This window comes from Paralichthys olivaceus, chromosome 5, assembly GCF_024713975.1.
Source record: "Paralichthys olivaceus isolate ysfri-2021 chromosome 5, ASM2471397v2, whole genome shotgun sequence".
NCBI lineage: Eukaryota > Metazoa > Chordata > Actinopteri > Pleuronectiformes > Paralichthyidae > Paralichthys > Paralichthys olivaceus.
The window spans coordinates 14133260-14156568 of record NC_091097.1 but is presented as its reverse complement, the minus strand read 5'-3'; the positions used below and the strand labels follow the sequence as shown (position 1 = coordinate 14156568).

General features: G+C 41.2%; 1 protein-coding gene across 4 annotated transcripts in view; it reads left to right on the top strand.

Moving 5' to 3' along the window:
- The window catches only part of prkcab (protein kinase C, alpha, b), a 77172-nt gene that overhangs the window by 15027 nt on the left and 38836 nt on the right, over positions 1 to 23309 (top strand). For all 4 annotated transcript variants that reach the window (XM_069525105.1, XM_069525106.1, XM_069525103.1 and 1 more), the window contains exon 3: positions 13766 to 13848. In XM_069525105.1, the coding sequence (XP_069381206.1) occupies positions 13766 to 13848 (83 nt within the window). The remainder of the gene's footprint in view (positions 1 to 13765; positions 13849 to 23309) is intronic.

The following is a 23309-nucleotide window of genomic DNA, read 5'->3' as shown; positions in this document are numbered from 1 at the left end:
TCTTACTTGTCTGAACACATCAATGCACATACAAACCTTCCACTTCCTTCCACTCTGGCTTCTACATGCATGCATTCTTGTGCACGTTCACAGGAACTCCATCTGCGTTGTTCTCACTTCGCTCTCTTCTGGTGGAGCGGGAGGGTGAGGACAGGAGATGCAGGCTGTCAAGTCCGAATCCCTAATTGAAGGTGTCACAGTTGTGTCCCCTCCTCGTCTTTCCCAGCCTCCCCGCTCCACTCTAGGCAAATATAGCAACAGGCACCACGGGGGAGAGTCAGCGCTTTTCTACCATGTTTTTTTTGGCATCTGCATGGTAGAATGGAAGGAATTTTATCCCTTTTGATCTGTGTTCATCGTCTGGAGGGCTCCACTAATGAAATTATGAGGGAGAGTGTTTCTTAGACTCTGTACTCTCTGTTGTTTATGTGTGTCCTTCTTTAACTCTCATGTCTTTCATGTAAACAGCCTCTTCACTTTATCATGGACACCATAAAAAGATGAAATTCAGAACAAAAACCAAAATAATGCTTGATCAGACACAAATAAAGCAATAAATCTATCAGTTAGGATTATTTATCAGTAAAGAATTGAAACATTTAATCATTAACACTGTTATCTCTGCTGTCCTGTAAAGGATGTGCGTGGGCTTCAGGTGGTTGCATCATTTCTTACCAACTGTCACGTTCGAGAGCCAGCGTCGTGGCAAAAGTGTTGTTTTTAAAGATTTCAGGGACTTAATGAAAGCAGGTAAGAAAAGCATGACAATTACTAATGTAACACGAACTTTAACATTTAACACAGACATTAACAAACTATCAGCCATGCCTCTGTAGATAGAAAGATGGACGCCATCACTGCCCCCCCAAAAGTGAAGCCAAAGTGTCTTGAGCGCCACCTGGTGTCTGGTGGCAGTATAGGTCATGAACCCTGCCTCCTCTATGTTAGTTGATGGGACACGGATCAAACTAAAAAGTCAAAGCACGTGTCTAATATATTATTCTCAGAGATGGTTTGTGTCATTTGATGATATAAAAACTTGGTGAGACGTCGTGATTGACTGACTTGTGATTGGTCGAGTGCATGTATTGGCGGGACCTCCTTACTGTGGCTTATCCCCCGATCGCTATGGCAAGAAACTTGATCCATTACATATTTGGCTTGGTTTATAAAATGACTTCAATCATTAATTAAATGTCAGAGCAGTTGCCTATTAATTTTTTAGTTGATAAAATTGATCAAATAACTGTCTTAGCTGTGGTCATTAGTTGAATTCATTATAATTTTGCATTTGGTAACTATGTTGCATGAACACGTGTTGGTCGATGTATGTGCACGGGTTTCCTGTAACAGACTCCGTATGAGCTGTTGCTGGTGAGAAAGGTTCAACATATCTCTCTGCAGAGCATGAAAAGTAAGCAATGCATCAACCACACCCCGCATGGCAAGGGACAACACGACTGCTCACACCTACTCACATACTGTACACGCACATGTACGCACTCATCTATGGTGGACGGCTGCTGTGTCTTTCACACGCTGCAGTCTGTTTCCATCTAGCAGATAATACAAAAGCACATTATCTCTGCGACACCGTTGCAGGCTCTGTAATGCAAACTGAATGTCAGACAGACACGGTAGCCTTGACAAGTCAATTCAGACTGTGTCAACAGTCTTTGAGCTCGGGCCGGCAGTGTGGACGGAGCAGATCTCTTTGGAACAGTGTGGCGGTGGAAGCCGTTGAGTGAGAAATTGGGCCTCCATCTGTAAGAGAAGCTCTTCTACTGGAGCCACAGCGAGCTGGCAAGGAGCATAGTGGCTGACAGAGGAGTAAAGGGGTGGGCCTAATTGTATCTGAAAGTGAGGTTAACCACATAGTCGAGAGGAGTTGAACTTAAAAGAAGGGTCTGAGGCTCAAAATCCCTTGTCCAAAAGGCTCTAGAGGGTTTTATTGTGTCTTCCTGTGGTTGCAGGTCATGCTTGTCTAGGTAAAGCTAATTTGTGTGAAATGTGGCTGGGAGTTTGTGCTTCGGCAACAAAGAACCAATTGAAACCACAGGCATCCCTCTGTAAAGAATATGTTTATTACACCAGGCTTTGAGTGACATGTCTGCAATGTACATAAAGATGGACACACGTCTCCATGTCCTCCAACTAGCTAGAACTGAAGCCAAAGTATCCCGCACACTTTTGCCAAAGACATAATTTAGAGACAGAATCTGCGCAGTTGTGATGAAGCCGAGGAATGTATTTGACGTGTACTTGACTTTTTAGTCCAGTCCATTTCCCGTCAACTAACATGGAGGAGGAGGGAGGGTTTATGACCTCTATTGCAGCAACCAGGGGGAGATGGAGACACTTTGGCTTCACTTTTTGTCACATCGTCCGTTCTTGTGTACAGTCTGTGGTCTGCACTGATGAGGCACAAAGATTTGATGGATTGTACAGATATCATGGTCCCCAAAGAAGCTAGGAATCAAATGGCTTTGGTGACTTTTATATAGCGTCACCTGAAGGTCAAAGGTTATACATTGAACACCTTGGGTTATGTCTTAATATAAGTGAGAGTATATACATGTACACAGTGGAATTCCTTTAAAACTATCAAATAACTGAAGACAAAAGGTGAATGTGGACTTTCATATATCGTCAAATCATCCATTCAACCTGTGTGACATGTTAAAAGGGATACAACTCAAGCTCATGCATTTCCATTTTCACTGACTTATAGTCCCCTGTCTGCTCAGTACGGTCATGAGTTATTTAGTGCAGGAAACAGCAGAAGTGCTGACCACATATGCTATATACAGTATAATAGGCATAGGCTTCTTTATCGCCCTCTGATCTCTTTGACTATTCTTGACTTTCTCAGTTTAAGAAATACATCATCTGTCACTCACTTAGACTCAAAGTTTAGTGGATGTGCATGTATCTATGGCTTAGCCTATGCATGGCTACGCAAACAAAAAAAAGTGTCAAAAAGCCCTTTTAGCAGCGATAAGGTCTGACTGACCTGGTTGACACTGCCATCCTTAACGCCCTCACAGGAGCAGAGTGGAAAAGGTCAACTCATTGTCGCTGAAACTGAAAAGAAAAAAAGTCAAAGATAAAAGAACAAGAAAGCATGAGTGTCATCGGAGGTAGCAGGTGCTAATTGAAACCATCTTGCAAAAAGAACAGAATGCCATTTCACCACAGCTGCTGCCTTTCGTTTTTTTCTCCCTTATTCAGCTCCAAATGGTACGTGCCAGGCACAGGCTGACTAATCGCTCTACGCAGGCTTGAATGCAGGCATGTGGATTAACTAGGCCAATTAGTCAAGCACTGAGACGCCTAGTGATGAGAAGAGTCATGCTCCCTTTCTCAGCCGAGTACCATTTAATCAGCAATAAAGATGCTGGAGCTACACTACAGTTTACTGACTGCTCCACTACTTACAATGGCAGGGTCTTCTGGCTCAAGCCTCTTGACCTCAATACAGCATGACTGTGTTTCTCTGGGGCTCTGCAGTTTTCGTGCTACAAAAATAAATTTCTGGTCGGCTTAAGAGAGGGACAAAGAGTGAGAATGTGTGTGTGTGTGTGTGTGTGTGTGAGAAAGAGAGTGTGTCTGCATCTTTGAGGAGGCTTTGTCTGAATGTGTAAAGCTGCTTTCAGACATGCACTGGACTCACTGTGAGCAAATGGGAGAGTTGATGACCCTTCCAATGCGCAACAGACTCAAAATAAAAAAATCTCCCCGTGGAAAAGTGGCGTCATACACGTGGAAGACACCTACGAAGATGTCAAGAGAGTTTGTGGTGATAAGAGCTGATGAAGGTGTAGGGGTGTTGTGAATGCGCCTGAGAAGAGAACCTCCCTCTGCGTTGTGCATGTGTAAAAGGCAGACTACAGGTATATTCCACAGCCAATTCTCCGGCTTTTACCCGTGGCTTATGTCTGAGAAAACTCACAGTGTCCATCTGTGAGTTTTCTCCCAACATCTGGATGAGGGCATATGTTTGTGTGTGGATGTGTGTATATCTACAGTATGTGCATGTCTGTGTGTGTGCGCACACAAGTCTAAAGTTATCATTGTGAGACGTTTTGATGTTGTGAGGACATTTTGGCTGATTTTAGGGTTAGGCATTTAGTTGTCATGGTTAAGGTTAGGGACTAGTGTGTGTGTATGTACATGTGTGTGTGTGTGTGGCCCTATGGGGAGAGTTGTCCTGTCTGTTCTTGTCGACTTGGCTGCTGTGCTGTAAACTTGCCCCAGCTGACCTCGGATCAACTCATCGGCTCAGTAAAATGAGAAGAGGGAAACAGCTAACTACTACAGTATGTTGTCTGCCTGCCGGCTCACAATCAGATAATGCAAACTCAAAGTCATGGTCTACTTTATTGCATCAGGTCTCAATTTGTTTCCTTTCATTTAATTATTTTCACTCCCCTTCCTCTATTATGTATATAGCTTATTTGCTGCTGATGTCTGATCCTATTTTAATACTATACCAGTTTAATAGTTAATCAGAGGTGTCTCTGATGCCTTTTCTATCTTATCCATGTTCTACGATACCTCAGATTAATTTGTTACAGCTGTAATGTCACGATATACTACCTGGTGTTTTCAAGCTCACAATACACTGTGATGATTCATATAATTTAGGCGTTGTGTTTGTTCATTTGACTCGAGTTAAACGTCTCCAATCACAGGGGTAAAAATATGATTCATGCATGAATTCACTATGATTCATTCAGCTCAGCCAAGTGCAGTTTTGATCAAAGCTGAAGTCTTGCTTTATTTTACTACCTGCAAATCGTATTTGTTAGTATTGTTTTACATACTAAAATGTAATATAACATTTGGGTCTTAAAGTCAGCAAACTGATGCAGTGACGTCAGTTGTTTAGTGGTAGTTACACAAAGTTGGACATTAGTATTTGCCATCAAGCCATTTTTTTTTAGCTTTTTTTAATCCAAGGAAATTCAGCTTTGTTTTGAAAGAGAGAACATTAGCGATCTCTTCTTTCAAAAGTTACATAGAGTCACTTTAATGCTGGAAACACTGAAACAAGTTTTCAGGAGCTTATTATAAAAACAGCTATACCAAAGATCCAAGAAAACAAAACCCTTTCACTCTGATGCAAAGAAGAATCCGCAGCAGTGTGTGTGAAGTAAGTGGCTCAGGTTTCTGAAGCTCATCAGTGTGTACGGTCTTTGCTGTAGGAAAACGGAAAAAAATTCATCAGGATTACAGAAGAGGTAAAAAAACATCTCTGCTCGTTGCTCTTATGTGAGAAAAGTATAAGAAAACAGCACGAGGCGAGACAAAGAAAACATCAAAGCCATCAAGTGAACCATCCTGGTTCGCTGCCACATCGTATTGAGTTGATATTATAGCCTTTCAGTTGTCTGTCTACTTGTAGCTTCTAATAATTTATGTCCAGAAGTGGAATTTGGTGCATATCTGTTTGCATCTTATATAATCCGCAGTATTATATAACATTTGTATATACTCACTTAATATTGTGCCTTGAACTATGCTGCATTATTATTCTGTCTTAATTAAAGCTCATTTTTATACATAATGATTTTTTTTCTCTTTTACAGAAGTGAGTTTTGACGAAGGTCGTCGTTTTGTAATAGGCTTCGTTTTGGCCTTTCTTTCTTTTTGTGTTTAAAAGAGAAAGTGAAAGACTGTGAAAAGATGAAAAACGAGTGGTTGAGAGGATTTATGGAAAGTGCGTGAAATGAGGGGGGGAAAAGTCGGTTATTTATGTTTCAAAATGTCCTGAGACAAATTTAGCCTTGAATTCACTGGTCGCAAACAAATTGGCTGAGGACATGTAGTGCCGCAGGAGTGGAAGATGCTCTGATGCTGATGTGTGGTATCAGCCTGTCCCCAGGCATTGCACTACGACTTGGCTGTGACCTTTGCCATTTGCCCGAACGCCTGTTCTGTGTGTGTTTGTGTAAGTGTGTAGGCTGTGCACAAAGAAGCCAGAGCCATAGTCAAGTAAGCCAATACCTCTAGCGACTGACTGGGTTTGAGGATGTATGCTTGTACAGGTTTTCCGTTTGTTTCGTTATGTATTGCTCATACCTCCCACTGATAGTTGGTCCTTTGTATGATCTTATTCAGTCCTGTCAGTGTGCAGCCTTGTCAGTATGACAGCTACTGTGTGGACCACAGCCACACAGACTCATTACTTTACTACCACTGTGACACCTGATACATGGACACAGGAGGCTCTGAGCCAGACCACTGCAGGTGATACATCACTGTATCACTGTATCTAAGTGAGTAACTGAGAAGATGAAGAGACATGAGAACCAGACATAGTAAGTGTGCACTGTATGTGTACTCGCTGGTGTGTCTGACAGAGCTTAAGCAAATGCTTTGAATAAACATGTTAAATTGTGTGTGTGTGTGTGTGTGTGTTTGCATGCCTGCGTATTACAATGAGTATCTGTGTGCATTTATGTGCATATGACTGCAAATTAATGACAAAAAATCAAATGGCATAAAAGTGTATTCACATTATGTATAATAATAATAATAGCTTTATGTGTATAGCACTTATCTAAATGAAATTAAAAAGTGCTTCTCAAAAAATTCCATAACAAAAAGAAGAATTTATTATAATAAAAGGTATTCTATTCAGTTCAATTTCAAGGGCCAAATCATAACATCATAAGGTCAAATTTATGGAGAGACCCAACAGTTGCCACAATGAGCGGCACTTTGGCGACTGTGGAGAGAAAAAACTCCCTCATGAACTGGAAGAAACCTCTAGCAGAACCCGACCCGGCCATGTGGGCGGCCATGTGGGCGGCCATCTGCCTTGACCGGTTGGGGTGAGCAGAGAAAAATGGGAAATAGAGGAGAGGTGGGTGGCAAAGAGGGGAGAGAAGAGAGAGAGAGATAGGGGGGGGGGGGGGGGGCACAACAGTATGTGTCTCCCTGCTTAATCCTTTGTATTTGTTTAATTCATGAGGCAGTATCACTACTCCCATGTGTGACTCAGAGATGTCTGGCAGCCAAAAACACCCACCTGTAGTTTGGAATAATTGATCCAGTCCCCCCTGTGGCCATTTCTTATACAAACACTATTAGTGCTGCAAAGACTGTGTGAGTATAGGCTGACTGTACATCTCTCTCTCTCTCTCTCTGTGTGTGTGTGTGCGTGCGTGCATCATGTACGCCACTTTCAGCATGTAAGAGATGTAAGTCAGCTATGAAACCCGAAGCTGAAAGTTTGGAAAAACAAGGAATTATTATATAAGACGGACTGTGTGTACTGTCATAAATAAAGGAATTGAACATGAGGATGGAGCAGGTCTGGGGTCAGAGCTATTACCATTCATCCAACCATTTTGAGTATTGCAGTGTTTACAGGCCTTTTGTGGAGCTCTTTGGTGCAGAAAAAACACACCAGCATACACCCTGGGGTCATATCATTTTCATCAATAGAAATATAACAAAAGTCAAGTATAAATCGATATAATGCTTATTTCTTGTGAGAGCACAGTGAGGAGGTTTAACAAATAATTCATCTTTCTCAGATTCGTATGTTTTAATACTTCTACATTCACGTATTTGTGACAGTTTCATTAGTGTGTGTCCTCTGTAACAAGCCATCCAGACATGCATAATCAAACACAGAGGGAGCCTTGGGGAAACTGCCATCACTTGCCAACTACGGTGTGGAGACCTGACCCGAGGCCGTTCGGACCCATCTGGATCTGTCAGGCCAGGCGGTTCGGACACAGAACACAGAATTTCTGTCGACCACATAAGCACTGTGACGCAGTTTTTTTATAGCAAAATTCACCTTGAATGCCTCCTCTCAGCCAATCAGATTCATGAGGCCTTTTCCTCTCAGTAACTTAAAATAAACACAGTGATTCACTTGCGTCTGTCGTGATTGTTTTGTTTTGCTCTGCTAAAAACTGAGCAGCCTCCCTGCTGTGTTGAATCTCTTGAGGTGTTTTCTTCTTTCTTCCCTGCGATTCTCTGGTCCCATGCAAAAATTGCATAACTCCTGACATATGCACATATATAAACAATCGAATGCACACAAACACACACACACTCATCCATATTCATGAAGCACAATATTAGGGTGATGGTGATAATTGCCAGATATAAACAGAATTCTTAGGAAGTTTTACTAATTTCATGTGCTCTCCTTGAGGAGCCACAAGCAGAAGGAAATGTATTCTGCTCCTTTCTATTCTCATCATCATATCTTGTCTCTCTCTATCTCTTCATCTTTGCTCTATTCTTTCGGCCATCCCATCCCATCTCTTCTTTCCTTTTCCTTATAACTCAGTGCATCAGTGGAACAGCTTTACTGTTGCTTTCAAGGTCATGTAATCACTGTAAATTCTGCGGGTGGGTTCTGGATGTCTTTGTCCTTTATGAACCTTAGCATGCATAATTGAATGTATGTGCTGAAGTAGAGTTTCCATGTCTCTGTTACAGCTGTGGCTCAGTTTGCTTCCTCCCTCTGCAGGTGAACACTGTTTGTTGGTATATATCACACACTGCATCTCCCGAGGGTGGTGGAAAGAGGACACAGACTTATATTGTGATATACCGAGGCAATAAAGTTTTCTAGAGTTTTCGAAAGTTAAAGGAATAGAAATATATACATTTATATTGTCATATATGTATAGTATGTAACATGACTCATATCATATCACAGTTCGGCAGAAATAACTAGATGGAAATTTTGTTAGTAAATCCACTGAATTTGACTTAAGATAACTTAATATTTCGTCTGTCCATCCATCCATCCTCGGCTCATTTGCGATTGGTTTAGCTGTGGCAGACAGCACTGCACTTAGATGTGAAGGAGCAGCAGTGCTACTCCGAGCGTCCCCCAAATTTCCAACTCATTTCGTCTGCTTGTATTCGTGATTACTAATATTACATCATATATTATATAAAATGATTAGAGACATTAGCTAGGCAGCTATTACTTATAAAGAATATGGCAAAATATCTGAAAGCAGACAGATTTCTATTGTCTATATCTTCATTGTGCATTGTATGATGAAGATGATGGAAACAGTGAGATCTCATTGGCTAATGTAAGTACTTTGTTTGAACAGCCAATGGAAATATTAGAGATATAAATAACACACAAACATTGTGCTTACATTATAGATACAGAAGAAACACTAACTCAAATCTCTGTCCTAAAATATCCACAGGCATAATCTGTGGAAAGCCACTGCTTGGGCTCTCTGACTGTCTTCACTGTCAGAGCATCAGTCCGTCTGCGTCACAAGCCATCCATCTACACCAGCCTCGAGAGAGAGCGAGAGAGAGCGAGAGAGAGAGAGAGAGAGAGACAGAGACAGAGATATGACCTGGGGCTCTGGGAACTTCAGATGTGTCACTCTTTGCAGCGGTGGGAGTTCAAAGATCACCATTGAATTTGGAGATCTCTAGAAGAGAAATGAAACTTCTACCAAATATTGTTTTATGCTTCTGTGGTGATGCTGACATAGACATTTTGTACACATGAATATCACAGTGTGGACTTAGATTAGTGCTATACAGAGATGGAATTGGTTTGTCTGTAATGCCTCATGTAGTAAACGTGCGGACTAATGTGCTGTGCAGATGAGATCGTGTATGTCTCGGTTTGAGAGCAGGAGGGTTGTGAAAATGATCTAGACAGTGAACAACAGACAGATATCGTTTCTCTCTGACCCTTGAACTCCATCAAAATTTGACGAGAACTTGACTACGAGTAGGTCTGTCCGCTGCATGTAGGCTACAGCACTTCCCATTGGCTCGTTGTTTGATTCTCTCTATGGTTCTCTCCCAGCCTTTTTCCACCTCTCTCATTCAGCACTTACACAGGCTCGTGACAGGAATAGCTTTTCATTCATCCTTCAGCGGCCTGTTATTCTGTATGTCATGGTGTTTGTACATGGACACATGTCGCCCGTGTATTTATAGCATCTATTGGCCAGGTGTAGAGGAAATGTCGTCCCTCTTTTTCTTCCGGACTGCCACGGTGGGGTTCGATACACCTTGTTCCAGCTCTGGCCAGAATCAAGCCTGAAAATAACCAAGCAAGGATAAAACACCCTCCCCCCTCCCCTCTCGCAGTTTTATTTTTTAACCTGACAATTTACAGAAAGAGCACAGAGCCGTGGAGGGAGGAAGGCTCGTCTTTGTCTGTGTTTATATTTGTGCATAATTTCCATACAATTTGTGTCATCTTCTGTTATTTTCAAAGCTGTCAGCTTACTTTACACCTCAGCAATATTTTGCCACTAAGATTGATGTAGATGCAAGACTACAACAATTGTTTGAGCAGATAGAGACATTTTTGACTTCCTTCGGAACAGCCATCTCTACAGTCGCAGGAACCCTAGACCCCTGTGGATTGGTTCCCTCCATCTCCGCCTGTTCATCCCTTCTCTCGCACTCTTCCCTCCCTTTCTCCTGTGGATCTCAGATCAAAGCTACAGTTCTCTTTGTGTTCGGATGCACTCTGGGGGCCTGGATCAATTGAATGTGTCTGGAGGGTATTGAGTTGGTCTGGCGCTACAGGTGTCTGGCCTCGTCTTTCTTATCTCCACAGCAAACCTTTTCTTCTTGGCTGCAGCGCTGCATAATTGTATTAACAGTGGCTTGATAGGCACCCAATTTCACCAGATTAGCCAGGGCCAAATCCACACTTTAAAGAATCAGTGGCGGGGAGATAGGGGGATAGAGGATGGAGAGGTGTAGAAATGCCACCTGCATGCAATACTGTATATGTGAAAACATGCCACAAAATGGCCATCCTTAGAGATAAACGCTCAAATTATGCATGCAAATGTTTATAATGCACTTTCCACCTTCTGCTTCACTCGCAAGAAAGTGTTTGTGTTGTGTAAGCTGCTCTGTAAAGCCAAAGCCCCTTATCTATGTGCTTATGCAATGAAGCTTCTGAAACAAAGCCCAAGGTAATTAATCATAATAGCCCCAATAATACAGTATGCCACTATGTCACCTCTGCTCCTGCTGCTTCAGTCTGAGAGGACTGAACCATCTTGAGACAGCGACACTTCCCTCTATCGAGTCTCCCTGTGTTGGAGTCATATAAACATTTATTATAGCTGCATTAAAGTTACAGAAAACCTCTCATTTAGGTCCTCGTCCAGGGCTTCTGGTGTATGTTACTTCTGTTGTTATTCTCTCTTTATATGGGAGTGTGGAGAAATTAATTTTTATTGATTTAGCCAACTCAGAGAAAGTGTAGATGTACGGTGTATGAGGCGTCTTCGGAGCCTATTTTATTACTCCTCATTGGTGGGCACATGTGATACCCCACAAGCTCCCAGCATGCATCTGTGTTTTAGCCACTGCAGCATGTTGGTTTCTTAAGACAGTTTTTAGATTAATGAGCATATCTGTGTGTGTGTGTGTGTGTGTGTGTGTGTGTGTGTGTGTGTGTGTGTGTGTGTGTGTCAGGCAAGCTTAGCCAGACTTACACAAGACAGAGACAGTGTTTCTCTCCGACTATAATCCTTTGCGTTGACTGTTCTACACACATACACTTAAAAAGTAGATCCATCCCCTCCACTGTACAAAGATTAGCTGCCCCTTCTTCACCTCTGATCTGAGATCAGTTTCAAGTCAATCTGCTCAGCTCTACACTACAGCATGAACAGAAACTCAAACTGGTCTGAGATCAGCACCAAACAGAGGTGGCAATGGACCAGTATATGTGTGGCTGCGAGTGTGAGGAGCCCTGATAGATGAAAAGTAGTTTGAACTTCATAACAGGCGTGATTCACATGCTGTAAGTAGGCTGTGGAGAGGAAAAGAGAAACCTGACGGTTGCACTCAGAGTTAATCCCGCTGAGTAAAAGTGTTCGTTGCATAGTTGCTGCGCCCAGGATGAAAATACAGAGCAGATATCGTGTGTTTTTTACATCTCTGCATGTGAACAAATATTTTAATTTCATTGACAGCAGAGTGGGCAGCATGTGGGATGGGAGGATTGAAAGTTTGACTTTGGGGCAAGTGGTGGGTGGATATGATGTGGGAATGAAGGCTCTGAGGTCACTACCAAAACAATTGCTAATATACTCAGTAGTCACAGATTTCAAGAAAAAAAGTGTTCCTTTGCTTCAGAGAGTAAATAAAGTTTGTTTTGAAATAACCTGGGATGAGAAATAAAACTCAAGATGGCTGACTGTGCAAATTAATAGTGTTAATACGAATGAATAATTAATGAGTCCACTTATCAAATTTAGGTCCCTTAAGAATCTACTTAAGTTACAACACAATAAGGAAACATGTTGCCTCTGCAATGTATCTCAATAACCTTTTCGCTTTGTCTGACACATTTTACACCTTGGTTTTAAGGTTTTAGACAGTTTTTTTTTTGGGTTATATCCTTTTTTAGTTTTGCTGTTTTAAGTGGTTTTAGGGCAGGTGCAACTAACTATACTGCATTATCATTCTGGTTCTTACTGTTTTTTGTTGTTTTTTTGCACAATGTTCTGTTCTGCAGCTGCTATATAAATGTACCAATCTGATACAACTTAAACGTAAATTACAAAAGTATAGCTGCAATTGTTTTTAGAGCAGCGAAGAGATTTCCAGTAGAGTAGTGTTAGCCACAGCTAGCTAAACAACAACAATTTGGTGATATTTCACACAGTGTTTTCTACCTGTACGTAGAACTCATGACTCTGCCATTTTTATAATGAACATTGTGCAAAAACAAATGGCTCAGACATAAACATTAGAGCTCAGATTAATAAATGTGATTATTTTAATGAGCTTAATAACCCTTCCTCTCTCTCTGCCTCATTTCTTCTTTATTACTCAAATTAATGAATTTGTACTGGAAGCCTACACTGCTACTGCCTCAGTATTCATCTTTCCATTCACCAATCTATCTCTCATGAATCTAACTGAGCATCTTGATACAATAAAGCCTTTTGAATTGACAGTCCAATCCCCTGCTGTTCCTTTGGACTTCTCTGTAAACTAATTTCTCCCGTTTAACCAGTGCCCGTCATATTTTCTGGCAACTGCAACGTAGCTGGCAGAGTTAGAGACAAAAATCCACACAAACAAGAGGGTGGTAGAGCACAGAAGTGCACATGAACAAGCCGGCAGCTTGACAATGAGAGACACAGACAGATTGTGTGAGAATGAAAAAGAAAGAAAGAAAGAGAAATTTCAAATAATGGGAGGAGAAAACACAGTTGGATACAAAGAGTGCGAGATGGAGAGAGTCGGCTTGTGTTCTAGCTGTCACAGATGTCCAAGCTTTTCCTTCCCAAAATCTGCGGCGTGGTTCGAATGTAAATGCCACCGTGGCTGACGTGACAGCAGCATCAGGTGTCGTGTCAGCCATGTCACGAAGAGTGATACTTCGGAAGAGTTCAGTGGGAGACAATGATGCAATCGCCATCAACCCAACAGATTGTAAAGAGCTGAGGGCTGCAGAACACAGTGACATTATTTGTGTGGGTGTCAGTGTGGGTGCACACGTGTGTGAGTCTGTTTATCTGTATTCCTTTTCTTATGTGTCCATATGGGACAGGCTTCAGCTCATTTTAAGGATGATTGATAATAATTGTCCTGTTGTCAGACAACTTGCATAGAACACTCGACAGAAGGATGCAGTACTTTGTGTGTTTAAAGAGGCAGATTTGGCAGGTGTGTGCACATTATGTGCATGTAAGAACAAAATGAGACAAACCGTTCACAATGTTGTATTATAAACTCTCTTCTCTCTCTTTCCTCTTAGTGTGTTGTTTTGTGGTTCACAAACGCTGCCATGAGTTTGTCACCTTCTCCTGTCCCGGAGCCGACAAGGGCCCTGACACAGACGTAAGTTAATACTTTATACACAACCTCTCCTTTAAGCCTTTTCTCCAAATATACAAGAGTACATCCCTCAGTACACAAAGGGTTTCTACATCTACCTTGTTTGGTCTATACCTGCAGACTTTTCAGTTTAGTCCAAAAAAAGAAGTGGAAATGCAAACTGTGACATAATGTTTCAGAAATGTCACAATTGGAAACTGAACAGGTCAAAGAGGCTAATTCAGATTACATAAACGTGGATGGTTTTCAAAATAAAATGTTTAATTGCTATTAAATGCTAATTTTCAACATTATGTGTTCAGTGGTGATTACGTTGAAGAGATTTGGTTGCTTATGAGATTCAAATCTTTGTGGCCACAACTTGTTCCATATAGTGAACAAACAGGTTAAATGTGACTTTCATGCTTTATTTCGATAATTTAAGTGGAGACATAATTTTGTCCTGACAGCTGCTTTGAATTTGTCACAGATATAACAATTATCGGGTTATGTGATTATAGGGTCTCTGTTTTTCTTCTCTCATCTCTATGCCATCCTATCTGCTGGGAAATCCACTTTAAAGACTTCAAACACAATTTAAATGAATAATATGTTATGATACGAGTAATATATCACCGTATTGATTTTTCTGTATCAGCCTGTAAAAGTCAGCCATGTATATCACATATGAAGCACTATTCTGTTGCTGCATCAGCAGGTTTGTGGCATCCACGCTTCAGGTTTGATAACATCGTCTTTCATTAGCCTCCTCTCTTTCCCTCAAGCTGATGCGATGCTGTCGGGGGCAGGGTGGTGATGTTTTATCAGGGTTGGAGTCTGACCTCTGTGGTCCCTCCAGGTGTAATATCTCTGTTTGGGGTCCACGTGTGAACCTGCTGTAAAAGTTGAACCTAGCTCTCCTCTTCCCTCCAGCCAGGAAAGAGATCTGTCCTTGGTTAGATAAGAGAGGAGGTTAAGCACAGCTGCAACATGCACATGGTGTCTGTTTAGTTCCAACACGCATCAGCAAAGGAGTAAACCAGAAACACGATGTTCGTGCTCACATTCAGAGGGTAAGCCCTTGTATCGTCTCATCATTGGCAGAGATGATCAGAAACCTTTTCTCTTCCTGTTGCTTATGGACTTCACATATGGGCTGATAACGATCCAATACCAATGCATTTATATCGTATATTAACAGCTTTATGCGGCTAACCTTCTATGGAAGTATTGATTGCTCATTCATTTCTTGTTTATTGTGGAATGGCCTATTGCAGTGCCACCCCCCTCGAAGTCTTTCATGCGGCACATGTCGCTGTTTTGTAGTAGCAAAGAAGAAGTGATTGCTGTTTGTATATGTGTAAGTATTACAGTTTATTGATGTGGTCTTGAGTCATTTCATAGATTTGTGCACTCACTGATGTAATCATTTTTGGGAGTATTTTGAGTAATTTCCGCTGCTGGTATTGGAACACTTGTAAATCACTCGTACCCTCTGCGTCTCCACTGCACATTTGCAGACACAAAAAGCCAATTAAACACTGTATCCTTACTCTTCACCAGACTGAAATACCAACTAATGAATTTTCCCTCGCTAAGCCAATTAAGATGCAGAAAAATGCCCACACCACTATTCTCTCATGTTTACACAGCGGGAACATCAAAATCTGTTTTAACATCTGAACTGTCTGATACACTTGATTAACTGCAATGACGAGAGACTCCCAGTGATTCCCAGCATCTGCTCATTAAATACAATCACGAGTCATTACAATGTCTTAAAAAGGACGGAAAGTTAATGCAGTTTAACGATGATTTTGCAGCATCCCAGTCAATCAAGAACTCCGTTTTGTTAACGCCTGGCCTTGGCTTCTCTTCAGCTTTGTATTGTTTTTTAAAGGCTCATTAATCTTGTCTTTTCCATCTCAAGACCTATTGTTCATTTTCTTTATCACTGCTGGGCTACCTTCTTGTTATTCAGCAACACTTCACCTCAGCTCTGTCTGTCCATCTACCAGCTGCAAAATGTATCTCTGTCTTTCTTTGGTTCTATTTATTTATTTATTTAATTTATTTATTCCCTTTTTTCTGATATACAATATTATGTACTTCTATCTTAGTGAGGACACTCATTGGCATAATGTGTTCCTAAGCTCCTTGGCCTAATTGAACCACTGAATGTCTAACCCTCTCTTTGAATTCCAAATGATGATATGAGATTAGCTCATGCACAACCAGCTCTTTTCTTTCCTTTAATCTAGTCAGTTTTTTAACACTTTTCAGAGTAACAACAATTTCCACGCAGTAAAACAGACAGAACAGTCAAAACACTACTATTATAATTTCCCTAAAAATGATGTGGTATTTCCTGTTAATTATGTAATGTACTTTGCCGCTATAAGCAAAATGATTTAATTGTCATAGTTATTAAACACCTGCCTGTTACGAATATTTCTAAAAAAGGTTGGCTAATTTTATTGAAGAAGAAAAAATTCATAACCAATTATTGTTCAGTCTTTTGAAAATAATTCATTAATAATGAATACAATTCTGTGTTGAACTTAATGCTTGAATACTCTTGTGACCGAGCTACGTGTTTTTTGTCCATGATTTATTAATTAACATGGATTTCTGTTTGGATACAGAGAGAACAACTTAACAGGGACTCATCTTTTGGAGTTTTACAAGTGAAACTTGCTTTTTCTCTTTTGTGTCTGTCCTCAGAGTGAGTGAGTCAGAGACACCTATCCCTCCATCTTTTTTCCCTCCTTCCTTCCTTCCATCTTCACTCCTCCATCTCTGCCCCTCAGCGTCTGAATCTGTGTGGCGTCATGACTCTTTGAATTTGGCTTGAAGCTTGCATAGAGACATTCTTTCTCTTTCTCTCTCACTAATACGCGCACACACACACTCACACACATTTGTACTTTTATCTTAGTTGGGACATTCATCGGCATAATGCATTCTCTAGCCCCTTACCCTAACCATCCAAACTAAATGCCTAACCCTAACCCTTAACCTAACCTAAACCTAATTCTAACCCTAACCCTAAAACCAAGTCTTAACCACCAAACAGTCCATTAAAAGTGGGTCAGAAAGTAAGGACCGGCCAAAATGTCCTCACTTTCCCAAAATGTCCTCACTCCGTAGGTTTTTTTTGCTCAATCTGGTCCTCACAAAGATAGTTGTACAGGAGTATACACATACACACAAATATGTTTGTGCAGCTATCCTCATTAGGACCTTGAATTGAATTGTTTTGATTGTTTTGACAGCCAAAACCTTAACCCTAAACTTAACCATGACCAATTCATGTCTTACCTCTAACCTTAACCAGGACCTCAGAAATGAACTTTGTGTCATTAGGACTTGGTTAATGCTGGAAACGGTTCTGAAGAGGTTTCAAAAGCGAGTGCACACGCGCGCAAACACACACACACACACACACATCCTTGCTGTGTGAATAGCGTCATATGTCCGGCAGATGCTTTGATCCACTCACAGAACAACATGGAGAAGAGAGGGAGAGGGAGAGATGTTAACATTAGCATTTGAGTGAAAAGTTCTCCCTCTCTCTCTCTCTCTCGCTCTCGTCTCTCTCTCGCTCTCGTCTCTCTCTCTGTTTCTCATTCAACACATAGTGATGCGTAGGTGGTAAATAGTGCTGTATTGTCAGTCAAGGATCTCTCTGGAACCAGTGAATGAAGGTGACTCATCCATAGAGAAACAATATGTCTTTCACAATCAACTTTGCATGAGCACAATGGGCCAATATCTCTAACCAGATCAAGTCTCTTTGAGAACCTCCTGTCTGTTTTTTTGTTTGGGTGATATGACTTAATTTCAGTGACAGATTTGATCAGTGTGACACAGGCAGATTATGCTTTACATGCTTATATTGCTGTTACTCTCTTGGCAAATCCTCTTTCCTACCATCTGTCTTTTGCCCTGTTCATTATCAACAGAGCTGCAGAGTGTAGTTTAAAGATGGCTTTTTTTTTACTTCCAAATGTAGTAGATGTTGCAAAATGATGTGAAAACTCCATTAGGATGCCGTCATGTTATTAAGTCTTATACATGCCTAAGATCAGAACACTCCACATTTCTTTATAAGTCATTGCTTATTCAGAGTATGACCTTATTAAAATGGAGATAATCAGAAAATGCATTGTTGTGCACCATCAGCTTAGGTTATTTAGCTGCGTTTACTGCTGCTCTTTCTGAGACACTTTTAAAAATGACATGATTATGTGCACATGAATACTCAAAGAGATCCTGATTCCTCAGGGGAACTCATTTAGTTGATGTCCCACTTATTTGTGCTGAAAAACAGGATTGCTGGCTGGTTTATTGCCTGGTGTCAGTACCTGTCAGCTGTCATCTGCCTACTGTCAACCTGCACTGAAAGACAGAGCATCACAGTGACTCAGATGAAAGCTGTTGAGTTTGTGCATGTTTCTGCATCACTTTGACACATTGACAGGTGGAGAGGTGAAACATGGCAAATCCCTTGTTCCTTCTGTCTCCTCGTCCTGCTGTCGGCAGCTGTGACTGCTTTGTGTTTTTACCCTCAAAGGCCGAAGCCTTGGTTCTGATGAGTTACTGGGCATTAGTGCAGCTCTAGGGACTTTTCGTGCACTTACTTTGTCACCTTCACTTAAAAGTTTAGTGTGTAGAATGTAGTGACATCTAGTGGTGAAGTTTCATGTTGCAGCTGAATGCCCCTCACCTCACCATCCCCTTCCAAACAGGAAAGAGAACCTTTGGTAGCCTTCCGTTGTCGTAAAAACTCAAAAGGTGTTCAGTTTGTCCAGTTTGGACTACTGAAAAAAACATGGCAGCCTACATAGAGAAGACCCGCTCCCGGTGTAAATAGATGAGAACACACTAGTGAAAACATTACTATGACTACTGGACCTTTAAATGTAGCCATGTAGCTGATTTTTAGCAGCTTGACTGAATAACTTCACTTTTGAATTTAGACATCAGTGGTTTCCTCCTGCACAGGTATCATGAATTCAGCAAAGTTCCTTCATAGCATCAGCCTGGCCTTGTTAGCAAACTAGTCCACATTTCCCATGGCGTCCTGCACCATTAGTGTGGCAGACTTGAGCCATTACCCTCCCAGCAGCTCAGCTCTCCAACCTGCTGCAACAGCTGGGCGAGCTCAAGCAATAACATGGCCGTTTCAGCAGCTTACACAATGTCAAATCTCTCCACATGCTAATGCTGAAGTGCACCGAGAGCAGATTAGAGCTTAGAGAGTCAAACCTCGTTCAGCGCGCGGTGCAAAACTCAGTGCAAATGATAAGCAGCCAGAGAAAATGAAGTAACTTGTGGTAGCCTATACAATATGTACAGTAAGTCAGAGTATAGCTGAGCAGATGAAAGCCTGTCTGTGTGTCATTTACCCAGAGGAGCAGATCAACTCTTCAGATTTGATGAGCACCGAGGGGCTGTGGACATGACGCTGCTCTTCAGTCACAAATCACAATCTGTCTGACTGTTGAGTAGTTAGCAACATGACTTCAGGCTCTTTATATACAGTCTATGGGCTCACCAGATGTCCCAGACTGACACGGCCTCCGGTCATTTCACACACACTGCTCTTAATGGGAGGAAATATTTTGTTTCCACTGTTTCAACAGTGTTTTACTGTTGGTGATGTTACAAACCTTTATGTTTTCTACTGTAGTAGTATTATTGTAGCTAGTATTGAGCAGATACAAGAAATATTTTTTCAGTGGCTTCCTCTTGACTCTGCTTTAGAAAAAAACATTTGAAAAAATAGTAAATGTAAATGCAACAAATTAATATATAAAATCAATAGGTGAAAATATATATTTAAATTTATAAATATAGACAAATGAATAATTGAACAAAGCATTAATTCAGATTTTTATTTTACTAAAAATGTGTGGTTAGAATGTTAAAGTATTGTATATTGTATTAAATATGATGCTTTGCAGTGAAAACTGTCAAAATTCAAGTCAACTCGTGAGTCAAAATCCAGATAATTTTCTTTTCTATCTCAATGACAATTAAGATTAAAAAGAAAATACAGATACACATCATATATTTTATACTATCTATACATTTTTTGTGAAGTCTCTGATATCCTTTTACATGTAATGTGAAATGAATATGTGCTTGAAAATGACTACATTCATCAATACGTTTGCAAATCTCAGATGTTGGAACAGCTGGAAAAATCAGAGTGATTACATAAGCTGCTGATTTAATTACAGATATCAAATTGCAGTCGGCAGCTTAAGTAATGCCCACTTTTAGTAATGCCCGGTTACGTAAGCCAGTGTGTTAGTTAGTTAGTTAGTTAGTTAGTTAGTTAGTTAGTTAGTTAGTTAGTTAGTTAGATATTTAATGAATATTTGGGCTTGTTGGGGACACATTTATTTCCCTTGCTGTCAGTGATGACTCAGTGTGATCTTTAACTGCCTCACTGGGACGATCAACAACAGAAAATGTAATTTGTATGAGACGTTTATATAAACAGGAGAGAACTGTGATATCAATAATTACACAGAAAACTTGAACTCATCTTTTACTGTAAATACATCTTGTTATTTTTATCCCTGCCATGTTTATACCTCTTCCTGAGTGTGAGTGGTGCATGGGGACAGAATACACTCGCTGTCAAGATGATCTCTTTTTAGTGTTGTTGATGGGGTGTGCAAATGAAAACATCACACGTTGCTTAAATGCAGCACGTCTAAATGCTGGAATGTGAAGAACGCCGTTTGCCTGACTGTCCCCAGGCAGAAGGAAAACACTCTGTCGGCTCTCACTCATAGTCTTCCTCTCGTCGCCTCAGGTCTCTTTGCCCTAATTATCTGTCATCCAGCTACACTAGCATCAGAAAATGGCCACCTTACCAAAACACACTCAGTGGGGCGTCTGTACAGACTCCTCCACATCAGTGGGTGGGGCACAGTTTAAAAGGTCTGAGCCGTGTGGGCCAATAATCAGCCGTTGGCCTCTCACAGCTGGCATTTTGTTGTGGACTCGCCTCGGACTAGATTTGCTGGAAGGACTTTAACCAACAATATTCATTTTATCAAGCAATCTGTCAACTTTTTTATCGATTGATTCCTCATTGAGTCCACAAATATCATATTTGTTGACCTGCACTGACCATTGTGTTGACAAGAATCTAATAGAAAATAAAAAATAAAAAAAAACTCAGAACAAACCTATGTTTTCTCTGTACCAACATATTCACATTCAGTTAGAGGAAACTGAAGCCACATAAACACTGTCTCCTGCACTTCCCTCTGTACGCTTTGCTCTTGAAACATGTTTAATAGAGTGATTATGTAACCCAACTGCTTGTGTTTGTACATTAATATGTTTATATGTGTGTGTGGTTCGCAGCATGTGTGATGAGTGGATGTTATTAACAGCACGCCTCATTAAAATCCACTCGTAGGCCGACAGTGACAGAAGCCCTCTGCCTAAGTAAACCCCAAAGACCTGGAGAGGAGAGGGAGCCGGGGATGAAGACAAGAGTGTGAGGCAATTAAGAAAAGGGAGTAAAGTTAGCAGAGTTTCAGCAGAACACTTGGGTCAGACTGTTCTGGTGGTAATAAAGTTGAAGAATAATAGTGAATTATGAGCGATGCAGAAAGGAGTGTAATATCAGTGGACTTTGCCATAATTAAAGCCGCAGGCTGGTTTTAAGCCCACACACCCGGAATGTTACACACGGGACACTTTGTTTCAAATCTTGTTTTTTGGTTAAAGAGTCAAAGAACTAATGGAGAAGCGATTCCTCTGCATTCCTATTAAAGCCTCACAGTGTCAGCAACCGAGTGTGACCAACGCATGATGTTATGGAGCGTAATTATCATCCCAAAGATAAATGGATGATATTTCAGCAAAGATAAAGCGATTCATCCTGCTTATCAACATACCCAGCATGCCAATTATGTCCAACTTCCTCCTGAAATGTTAATTAATGGGAGTAGGTCATGTGTGGATGAGAATTAATTTTCTCCTTTTTTATAAGGGGAATTCAAAATGTGCCCAAACATGCTTGTTCTGAATTTTCAGAGGGGACAGAACTCTGTAAGCTTGAAGAAAAAAAATCAGAGGCAAGACCAAGTATAATGAGAGAAACTGAGAGATCAAGACAGGGTAGGAGGGAAATATGAGGTGTGGGCATTGAGTTCCCTTCAAAGATTTATTCAATTAAGAGGAATTTAGTGAATCTTCTCCTGGGGCAAAGAACTGTAAGCTGCTGCACTTGAGGTCCTGGTCTTAAAAAGAAGCTCAGAGAGTGGGAGGAGGAGTGGATAATGAGGACAGAGGAGAAGGGAGAGGGTGGTCAGAGAAGAAGAAGTTATAGGGGGAAGAGACAGTTGGTAATGTAGCACATGGAAACTGAGCAAAGATGGTGAAATAGAAGGGGAAAATTTACAAGGTTGTCACCTCCCTCTGCATGAACCCTCAAGAAGGAAAAATAGAGCAAAGGGAGAAGTCTGGGAGCTGGGGGGCTTTCAGCCTGCAGGGACGATGGAGGAGAAAATAAGGGTGATGCGTCATATGCAGGGAGAAGAAGAGGAGGAGGAGAGTGTGGTTTGTAGTATGTTGTGCGTGTGTCAAAAGGCCAAACCCTGCTGGGCTGTGATGAACAAGGAGTGGTAATCGGGGCAGAGTGGAGCTGTGGAGTAGTGGGCTCAGCCTGAGGGGAGCATGGGGAGACAGAGTGACCTGTGAGTGGCCGACATGCACAGACTCTCTGACAGTTACTGTAAAGATGGTATGATGATGACATATACGGAGCACGATCACACTTGTGTTCTTGTACATGTGCGAGTCGCACTGTTGGATGCCAGTGTTGGTGTGTTCTCCACATTCTGCTGTGCCATATGGTGTGTGTGTGTGTGTGTGTGTGTGTTTTATCAGAACACTTGGTCCTCTGTTTCCTCATTTGGTCAAAAAAGACACTTGTTCGTCCACCCGTCCATCCATATTTATACCACTTATCCTTTCCAGGGTTGTAGGGAGGCGTTTGTTAATTTGTGTTCAAGCTCAAGTTTTAATTGAAAACTGAGGCATTCTATTGGATTAGATAACTGATTTAATCAGATTACTGCCTGATTATTTTACATAAATCTGAAACAAACACCTGTAAGAGATCTGTGTTTTGTTTCTAACACAGATGAACTTTTGAAGCATTTCCTTCTTGTGTTGTATATCGAATGACAATGAGATAAAGATTCTCTCTAGAAGTCAACAGTAAGGTAGTATTAGATCGGTCAGTTGGTAAATACCCGAGGCATTGGCAGTATCATATACTTTGTATAGAGACAGAGGGAAGGAAAAAGTGCATCGCAGGATGTCAGAAAGAGGCTAAAAACAAGTCAGTGCAGGTGATTTGTGGGTTGAATTATGATGTCACATGGATGCGTCCCTGTGGAGGTAGACTGGGTTTGTCCATATGGTCAGAGACAACAGGAGAGACC